The sequence below is a fragment of the Amia ocellicauda genome, chromosome 1 (genome assembly GCF_036373705.1).
Source record: "Amia ocellicauda isolate fAmiCal2 chromosome 1, fAmiCal2.hap1, whole genome shotgun sequence".
In the NCBI taxonomy this organism is placed as follows: Eukaryota; Metazoa; Chordata; class Actinopteri; order Amiiformes; family Amiidae; genus Amia; species Amia ocellicauda.
The window spans coordinates 59,817,093-59,827,761 of record NC_089850.1 but is presented as its reverse complement, the minus strand read 5'-3'; the positions used below and the strand labels follow the sequence as shown (position 1 = coordinate 59,827,761).

General features: G+C 36.6%; 1 protein-coding gene across 1 annotated transcript; it reads left to right on the top strand.

The window, feature by feature from the left end:
* Window positions 1–2,957: 2,957 nt before the first annotated feature.
* Window positions 2,958–9,893, top strand: LOC136755213 (membrane-spanning 4-domains subfamily A member 4A). Its single transcript, XM_066711700.1, has 7 exons — window positions 2,958–3,023; window positions 5,017–5,220; window positions 6,794–6,898; window positions 7,248–7,304; window positions 7,571–7,675; window positions 9,013–9,126; window positions 9,493–9,893. Exons 2-7 carry the CDS (start codon window positions 5,056–5,058, stop codon window positions 9,613–9,615), a joined length of 669 nt encoding a protein of 222 aa, XP_066567797.1. The 5' UTR covers window positions 2,958–3,023; window positions 5,017–5,055; the 3' UTR covers window positions 9,616–9,893.
* Window positions 9,894–10,669: the final 776 nt, after the last annotated feature.

Here is a 10,669-nt window from a genome sequence, read left to right as displayed (position 1 = left end):
TCTGCTAATCACGATATGTGAAACGTATTTTCTTGAAAACTTAAATAGGTACCTTGTCTGTAAATTTTAAGTACGTTTAATGCTTACAAAGACTACAGTTTATTTTGTTATATCTGTGAAGATACACGGATCAAGCAACTTGCTATAATAAAGGGGATTTAAATCCATGAGTAACGCAGTCACCGGTTTCAATTCACCAGCACCGAAATCACAGTTTGAAATCAATGCAATTAGGACGGTATTTTGAAGTATCAACAAGTGAGGAATGTTATGCATCTTGTTTCTGCAATTAACACATTATTGACCTCTGACCTTATTTTAGGTGATATCTGTCAGTTTGTAAAAGTTTAAAGGTTTGCCATGGGAGGATCCTGAACACATACTCGGTTAAAGAGCACCGCACCGCACCGCAGACGATAAGTTTATTCAGTTTGTGTGATTTGTTTTGTTTTAGACTATTAACACGTTGCATGTTGTTATTTTGATATTATATTAAGTATTTTATTGTTAAAGTCACAGAACCAGCTAGGATGCACAGGAACTATTTGTAATTTATGTGAATATTTCTTAAATTTGGATAGGATAACCTACTGCAAACTATCGATAACGTTATTGGTTATACTATTTCTGTGCTGCCGTTTTGCTTATGATGCTTTCATAAAAATATGTCATTATTAAATCGTATTTATTATAATTATTATTAAAATGCGTATTTTCGCATGTCAAGCATAATTTTATTAAGGCTGCACAAATTTTAAAAATAAAATCTTACCTCCAGATGTTTCTTTTTTTAGATTTGAAGGTGAGTCCGTGGTAGGCACATCTTGCACTTTAATATTTGTTCCATTTACTTTCTTTGAAAGTGAACAATTGCCTGCATTTCCACAAGTTAAATCCCTGTCACACACAGTGTTGCGACAACGTTGTAGAGCTGTGTGTTACTGGCTGGGATATTGATGACTAGCAGCTCCATTCTGCTGCTTGGCGCCGAATCAGCCGCTCTTTGGCCAGAGACGCATAAATAAAAACAATGTTGCACAAATACTACACACGGGCCCCTTACACTTTCATGTAAATTACCTATAAGTATTCAGTAATCTCTTATTCTTTTTAAAAAGTATCGATAATCAGAATACTCATCCGACAGGAGTAACTGTAACTGGAATACAAGTATCAAAATTCTGTAATCTGATTATGTAACGCCGCTACTTGTATTCCGTTTGATCTAGGTTGATGCCTGCTGTCTTGGTCAATGTTTCGTTGTTGTTGAAACATTCAAATAACACTTGTCACTAGTGATATCAACTCAGTTCATTTAATTATGTTGATATGGCATGGATATTGAATACAAGCGTCTCTACAAATGCTTTACAACAAGCAGCACAGAGGGCACATTTCAACTGGACAGGGTATTACTGTAAAAGCATTAATCGTAAGCATGCATATGATTGTTATATCTACATATTGAAATTTGCTTTCATGAGTGCTGGAGCTGCTTCTAGATGCTACATTTAGGTTCTCCAGGATTAGGGTTAGATGGCACCTGTTACACCCATCCTCTACAGCAGACTGATGTAGACCTGCCTCAATAAGGTGTAGGGCTCATCAATGGGGAGGAATAGTCCAAACATCTAAATCCACCATTTCTCACTTCTCATCTTGGAGACAATTTTGTTTGTTTTACAACACTTTTTATGGTCTAATTTTAACAACAAACCTTTCAAAAACAGATGTTAGGGCAGTATGTACGGCCGATCATCAGCCCTCTAGTCCTCACACAGCACACCTTATTGGCCCAGAAGTATTCTTTGAGGGTTAAGATTACTAGAGAAACATGACAGTGTTGTTCACTCTGTATTTCAGAGATTTTACATCTTTTAAGACTCTGTATAGGAAGTTGAAGAAAGTGTTTTGTGATAATTATATCATGTTTTATATTAATACTAGCATTAGAAGTAGTTTGTATACAGACTGAGCAGATTAGATTTAGCAGGACAATAAAGTGTCAACAAGGTTGGTTTGTTAGAAACTCCTGTCAGTAATGAAAGATTACACAGTGCCGAAATAGCCTACAGATGTCTGCTGAGAATTTGTTTATGACTTAATCATTTCTCTAGATAGGCAGGAATTGTTTCTGTTAACGAGCGATTGACACTAGGTAAATGATGACCGTGGGGTCGCATCTTCCTAGTGCACATCAAAGACGGACATCTGCTTTGGATCCATCACCTCTCCACGGGAGGACAGATCGTAAAACGGACCCAGACTTGTATCTTCCGATTGGATGAACGGCCATAAGATGTTACGTCATTTTCCTATTAAGTTGTACTCATGTTTGTAAGCATTAAGTCTCACTGAAGGAATTATTCCTGACGTGGAGCTTCCGAGCGGCTCGATTAAAGTTCTGTTTGTTTATCTCCGCGACTTCTCCACTTATTTCCGAGACGGTTCTACACTTATTAAAAATTTTAACCTACAGGAGTGACAGATAGACTCTTGTGTGGGAAAGAACAGAAAGGAGATTATTAGATTTGTAATTTATCAATAAATACATACATGTTATGTTGTTCTTTTAAACAAATGCTTTCACCAGCCTCTCTTTGCCCGTCTTCATTTCTTGTCTTTCTCTCATTTTTGAGATGATTTTTTTCATTGTTGTTCACTGCTTTCTGCTTTCTGCATTGCTGTTAAACTTCTTCTAACTGTTCTCCGCAATATGCTGTGGTGAGGTCAAATGATTGGGTGTCTATATTTCTGATTTAAATTTCCATTAAGACATTGACATCTTTTCTGACAGCGTGCCTGACTACTTTACCACAAGGCTCAGATACCTCAAAGATAGAATTGATGCAGAAGTTTGTGGGTTTCACAGCATCCTGTCATGGAATATGTCAGGTGGTGTGTTTTTCAGTTTCTAAGTTTATGATTTTGGTAGATGATACAGAAAAAAGAGAAGAGCAACAGCCACCATCCAGACACAATTGGTGCTCAGTCCCACTCACAGTTGTACTTTCTGTGTCCAGGTAAGTCATAATGCTGCATCTCCTGTTCTTGTAAAAGTATATTAATTGTTCTAAATGATGCAGATGTGTTATATTAGTACTCTCTCTGACTGGCCCAGCTATCTCAAGAGGAACTATCAAACAAATAGCCCAAGTAACAGGAAAGAATTGATGCACACTTGGCATTGATTTCACAGTTTGTACTTTGCTTGATGTTGGTCAAGTTTCCCCAATTGTTTCTTGTAAGTTGACTAATGAGTTTGATATCTGAATGCTGGCAAGTTTACCCTGATAATTTCTTAAAACTTGTCATATTGGTTTCACATTTCCTCTTTAGGTGGCTGGACCCTTGTTATAAATTGGCATTCTTTTTTTTTTTTTTTATACATACTCAATGTTTTTTGCATATATATATATATATATATATCCATCCTTCTTTCACTTGATAATCTGTTTTTTTTTTTTATATATATATATATATATATATATATATATATATATATATATATTTAACTGAATAAAGCAGGTGTAATTGTACATCTTTATTTTAAGATAAATCTGTTGATTCATGTTTGTGTATAAATATAGATTATTCAAACCAATTAATTGTTCCACATGAACAAGACAAGGCAAGGCAGATCATGTCTTACTAATTTATTAGAATTTTTTGAACATGCAACTGCAGCTGTAGATCTCATGAAAGCATATGATATGATATACTTAGATTTTCCAAAAGCTTTTGATAAGGTTTCACACCAAAGCTACAAAGCTGTAGGCATTCAGGGTAATGTAAGTAGATGGATTATGAACTGGTTGATGTATTGGAAACAGAGGGTGTCGATTAGAGGAGTCGCTTCTAACTGGAGTGAGATTGTTACTGGAGTTCCACAGGGAGCCTTTGCTTTTTCTAATCTATTTTAATGATCTGGACTCTGGGATAGACAGCAAACTTGTCAAATTTCCAGATGATACTAAAATAGGTGGTTCAGCAGATACAATCTCGGCAGCACAGGTTATTCAAAGGAACTTTGATAATATTCAGTTGTGGGCCGACACCTGGCAGATGTCAAGGTGCAAGGTAATACATGCAGGTAACAAAAATGTCCACTATAATTACACTATGGGAGGAATAGAACTAAATGAAGTATCGCATGAGAAAGACCTAGGAGTTTATGTGGACTCCTCACTTTCTCCATCCAAACAATGTGAGGAAGCAATAAAAAAGGCAAACAAAATGAGCAAGTTGAGCTGCTGTTCATTCTTGCAACTAGGATGTTGGAACCAATATGGAATGAAATATATTGCAATATATGGAAAATATAATGTTTAACTGTAAAACATAATGCATATTTTGGTCACCTGTATACTTTATACTTTACTGTATACTTTACCTGTATATTAAAAAAATTTATTTAAGCTCAAACACACTTCTTTCAAGTTGTCATTATGGGGTACTGTTTGTAGAATTCTGAGGAAAATAATGAATTTTATCAATTTTGGAATAAGGCTGTAACAACAAAATATGGAAAAAGTGAAGCACTGTGAATACTTTCCGGATGCACTGTATATTCAGCTAATCTATTTAAAGTTAGAAAATATATTTTTAAACATATTTTGACAATATATTAATTCGGATTATATTCTGGGTAAAAATACAGTTTACAAAATAAATGTCTGTATGTAAAAGAGTGTCACTCTCAATATATTGGGATGGGTACTCCAGTTACAGAATAGTAATTGCCTTGCTTATAATGTAATTCGATACAATAGTCCAGATCAGTCACTTAATCGGATTAGTTTTGGAAAATGTATATGGTTGAATTCAATAAGTTCTATATTTGAATATGAAGAGCGAGAATTAATGTTTTATATTAATGTTTGAAATTGTATTAATTGTCAAGCTAGCAAACCTTGTACTGGTTGAAGTTGTTTTTCAAAATGGAAGGATAGATGCTATGCCATTCCACCGTGTTGAGGATATTGAGGGTGTGTCTGTGTGTATCTTGTCCTGTAGGAAGATACAGGATTCTTTGAAGAAGGTATCTGATAGACCATGGCTGACCCCTCCGTCTTGCACTTCAGTGGTCTGGCCAGTGTGACCCCAGAAGGAGCTCAGTTCAGCACTCCCTCCACCTACCAATTAATGGCTAACTCTGACTACTGCCAGGCCCAGGAACATCTGAGGAAGTTCTTGAAAGGAGAGCCGAAAGTGCTGGGGGTAGGACACCTCTATGTTTCCCTGTCATACCTATCCATTTCATTATCTCTTCTTCTGTCTTTAATTTAGACTTCTGTTCTAGATCCTCTTCTAATCTCTCTAGAATAATGTATTCAAGTGCTGATGAACAACTACACTGATTACAGAATGATCACCTCATAAAACACAGAGCTGGCTGTGCCATTTGGAAGCTCTGAGTCTCTTTGTCCTGTAACTGGCAAACAGACCCCAACCCTCTTTCACATTTTCCCTTTGAAATGCTAAACTACCCAACTCCTTTTGTCAAGATCCTGTAGGGCTAACACACTACATAGCGTTAGGTTGTTGACACTGAACGAAAATTAGGCAATATGGAATATTATATATACTGTACATATCTGTTCTCCATTGCCTTCTGCTGACCCTCATTCTTCATTCCTTGAATCACCTGCTGCTCGGTCCCCCTAGTAGACACATGAATTTTCAAGCTTCTGCTCCTCCTACTTATATGTTATGTTGTTTATTTGCTTTTTATGTATTGGTCTGACTTTTAAATAGTGTGTTTGGGTGTCCTGAAAGACATTAATGAAAAAATACTTCCACCAGCCTCTCTTTGTCCATCCTCATTTCGTCTCTCTCTCTTTTTTGAAAGGATATTTCTCATGTTGTTCACTGCTTTCTGCATTGCGGTTAAACTTCTTCTAACTGTTCTCCGCAATATGCTGTGGTGAGGTCAAATGATTGGGTGCCTATATTTCTGATCTGACAGTGTGCCTCACTGCTTTACCACAAGGCTCAGATACCTCAAAGATAGAATTGATGCAGAGGTTTGTGGGTTTCACAGCATCCTGTCATGGAACATGTCAGGTGATGTGTTTTTCAGAGTCTGATTTTATGATTGTGAGTGTCCTGTATTGTAATAATAATAATATCACATTAGAAATCTTGATAACTCACAGTAAAGCTGCTGACAGGCCCTTGTGTGCAGTCACTCAGGTGAATCCAACCTTTTCTCCATCCATTCTCCATTCATGCACACTAACTGCACTTCCTCGATTTATTTTCGATTGAATAATTGATTACATGAGACTATTCAGGCATTTCAAAGAGAGCTCACGTATTTGGTGGTTTTAAATTACAAATTAACCTGAGAAAAGGATTAAATGGGAAACAGCTGTTTGATTGGGGATAACACATCTTAAGGATTGAGGGAAAAGAGAGAGACTGATGCAGGGAAAAGGGAAACAGGAAACATCTGTAATTTAAGCAGCAGATTCACTAATATAGCCATGCAGAGTGGAAAGAATTTTGAATATGTAATGCAATATTCCATTCTCCCATTGGGAATTATCTTCAGCTTGAAATATCAACGCTAAAGAGGAAATTCCCATATTAGTGGGTTGCAGACTATGTTTTTGTACATAGTAAGATGAGGCACACAAGTCTAAGGCTTGTACTGTTGTTTTGTAAAGTTGTCCCAGTAAAGTCCCAGATGAAGTGTGAAAGTCCTTTGGCAATCAATCTGCTGTGTAATGTGATGTTGGGCTGATGTTGACTTTATATGTGTATGTGCTCTTCATTGTGTTCTTTCCAGGCTGTCCAGATCACAATTGCAGTGATGATTTTGCTGACTGCTGTGGTCCAGTTCATGTCATCTTATGCATCAGATACATTCGTCATGTTCTTTGGAGCTATCTTTGTATGTATCCTCTTCTGTCTTTTTATAGTTTTAGTGGTTGTAGTACAAGAGGGATGTCAGGACAGATCTGCCAAGGGGAACAAAAAAATCAGAAACCTAATTATAGAATGGCAGTCTGATCAAGAGTACAAGCCCTGAAACAGTTATGTCATTATTAATGGTATTTTTTGTTTTGCATTAGCCATTTGTTTTGTTTTGATAATGTATTTTACTCAAACCAGAAAAAGACTAAATACAATTCATATTTACCTATGAGCTGAAAACTACAGTACTCATTCATTATCATCCATACATTATAAATCACATTTAGGAAATATAGGAATTAAATATCTTGCATCTCTCCTATCAGTACATCATCTCTGGCTCCCTCTGCATCGCTGCAAACCAGAACCTCCGTTCAGACTTGGTAAGTTCACTGAACTTCATTCACAGTAATGTTCATAATCAGATTGAAAACATGTAATTTATCTCCATCTTAGTTATAGTCTGCCATTTATTACAAGGGTAGTTGCAGTAAGATAGCAGAGAATTGTACTTATTTGGTAGAAAAATACTTTTCTGAAAATTCTTGATCTCTAATTTCTCATAAATTGCACTCCTACCAATTGATATTGTAACTTGCCATCATTTCCTGATTTAAAGTCTTGTTTATTTTGTTCTGCTTTTTTTCAGATAAAAGCAGCCCTTGCCATGAACATTGTCAGCAGCATTGTGGCTTTCATAGGAGTAATACTCTATATCATCGATTTGATTATTTCGAGCAGCTACAATTTAGTGGTAAATGGAACATAAGGGAAATTTGTTTCAGTCTTTCAATTACCTTGTTTTCATGAACATGTTATTTATTGTTCATATTAACAATTAGTAAAAAAATATATATATATCTAATTTAAAAGTACATTTAGAGATCTCTCTAAATGATTTGCAGATATCTCTAAATCATTTCGAGATATATTCAAATCACATCCTGTATGTAGCCCGACTATCACTTCTTGTTAGCATGTTCATTAATTTCTATGTAACTGAATGAGGAAACAGGAAGTACTTATCTCAGCCAAAATACAGGAAGTCATTTGAAGATATCTTGAAATAAATGTAGAGATATCTCTAAATTATAATTTGTCTTGCCATACATATCTTTATGACCCTTTGGGACACAGCTGAGTTCAAGTACAGATCGTAACAAAGTGTCAAACAGAGATGTAACGCATTACAATGTACACATGTGAGGCTGAGAGAGCCTGTTTCCTCCAGTAAAACACAGGAGCTGTTCTCTATGGGGCAGCAAAAGGAAAAGTTTGAGTGTCTATTTTCACGGATTTAACTGAAAATCTAATGTATATTTTTCCAGATTAAAGAATAATTTACACTTTTTTAACACATTTATAAATATTTCAAGTTTGTAGCACTGTAGAGCAGGCCTCTGGGAAAGGATGAGACTTGAGTCTGTGGCTTTGGTTGGACAGGCAATACAACCACAGGGGATGTCCAGTGTCAGGGTCAGTTCGGTCAGGTCCATTTTCCAAGTTGGGTTCTCGTGCAGAAGGGTAGTTCCAATGCCAGTTGTGTTCCTCAATTCCAATCCTAGGTCATTGTCTCTCTCTCTCTCTCTTTCTCGCTCTCTGGGCATTAGAGATATCTCTAAATGAACAGGAAGTCATTTGCAGATATCTCCAAATGATTTACAGATATCTGTAAATGAACAGGACATAATTGGAGATATGTTGAAATGAAATAAAGATATCTTTAAATGTATTTAAGATATCTTTATATTCATTTCAGATATCTGTAAATGGAGTTAAATTAGATATCTCAAATTAATTGAGATATCTGTAAATTATTTAGAGATATCTTCAATTGTATAAATAATTAAAGCTATCTCTAAATTACAATTTGGCTTGAAATACACTTGCCAACTTTTTCAACAATTCTTTTTTCAGTCGAGCAGTCATAGATTTACAGACTTTTTACAACATTGTGTATTGGACCAGAACACTATGAATGAATATGAGTTTGTTTTTGTGATACACATTTCCTTACATTAACAGAATCTGAAACACTCACTATATAAAATGAGTGTAACGGCTGCCATTGTTGTCTGTTGTGTGTGATAGTTCATGTCCCAGGGGGTGAATGGGGTGATGTTGGTCCTCTCTCTGCTGGAGTTGTGTATCTCCATCTCCATCTCTGCTTTCGGCTGCAAAGCGACCTGCAATCAATCACTTGTGGTAAGGCAGTGCCTAGTGAACTGAACAACACTCACCATACACATCAAAGAGCTGAGTCATTTAGAACAAATTATATGATTTGTTAGGAAGGTTCAGAGAATGTCTCAGCTGAATTCACTTGACCTGCTGACCCAGTTTGAAGCCAGAGACCTCAAACAGCCAAATAAAGGGGAACTAACATATAATAACATTTTACATCTGCCAGTATTTGGTGAGTTTGAAATGACAAAGCTTCTTATACAATATAATCAAACTGGTGCTGATGTGCTGTACATCTGGCTCATACACTAAAACAACACTTAAGTGTACATAAAACCATAATTTTAGGAACCGTGTTTGTCCTCTGTGTGCTCTTGTGTTCCTCAGCCTTCAGATGTTGTCCAGCAGTTCTCCACCACTCAGATGCCTTCAGCTCCTGCAAAGACCTGGTACCCTCAGCCTCAGCTTTATGGGCCCACTCTATGGGCCCCACAGATCCCATGCGCTTAAAGCAACGCCACAATGCTCCACCTTATGTTTGACTGAGTGTAACCATATGGACATAGCCTGGTTTTACTGTTCTTGTGCAGATTTCATATAGAGCCTTATAAATCCTCTAAAAATACTCAGACTGTGTTTATTGTTATTTTGTGTTTAACATTAATTAAAGTTTAAGCTTATAAACTATAGTAAAGTTTAAAATCATTGCTGGCTGGAAGGAAACTAATCTGTTGATTAATGTGTCTGACGTTAGATTTCTGTTGCACTTGGACATCACATTTAACCCTTTTCTCAGTAAATTATACACAGAAAAAAAAACTGTTGCATGAGATTTATTTTTCAGATTATGTTGATCATGATCGAGTCAATAGAAAGGCAAGTGTCTTCCTGCACTGATCCTGACGACAAGCAGCTTGCTCCAGACATGTTCCCACTACCAATGAATGGGTAGTGTGAGAGGGTCCCCGATGCAATTGCTTGCCCTCCGATCCAACATTTAGCTAGTCATGTTTAATATTTATGACTCAAATCAGCATGCGCTGTGTTGGGTGAGATGATCAGTGTCACATTCTGAGAACGGAGACCCTCAGCAGCCAATGAGACTTGAACTGATTGAAAGAAAATATAGTATTTATTCAAATACCTCAACTAACAATGGTTGTTTTGGGGCAGGTAATTTAAAAATACTGTAATTCCTGATAAATACTGAAAGGAATGTCATACTCTGAGTGAGTGAGGGAACTGAACCTTTTCACCCTGGAACAGAGACGACTACGTAGCGACTTCAAATCTTCAAAATCATGAAGGGCATTGACCACATCAAACCTGAGGAGCTTTTACAGATCAGCAGGGACACACGCACCCAGGGACATAAATGGAAATTGGACTTCAAGGCATTCAAGACAGAAAACTCGATTATTCCAAATGACACTTAGAACAGGGGATGTGCCAACTGACTGGAAGACCGCAAATGTCATACCAATCTACTAGAAAGGGGACAAAACTGACACAGGAAATTACAGACCAATCAGTCTCACCTGCATCACCTGTAAAATGTTGGAAA

Excerpts from the sequence above, each read along its gene's own strand:
- LOC136755213 (XM_066711700.1), top strand. The coding sequence starts at position 5,056 with ATGGCTGACCCCTCCGTCTTGCACTTCAGTGGTCTGGCCAGTGTGACC. Across the intron at positions 6,899-7,247 it reads TGTTCTTTGGAGCTATCTTT|TACATCATCTCTGGCTCCCT; the intron begins GTATGTATCCTC and ends CTCTCCTATCAG. Across the intron at positions 7,305-7,570 it reads AGAACCTCCGTTCAGACTTG|ATAAAAGCAGCCCTTGCCAT; the intron begins GTAAGTTCACTG and ends GCTTTTTTTCAG.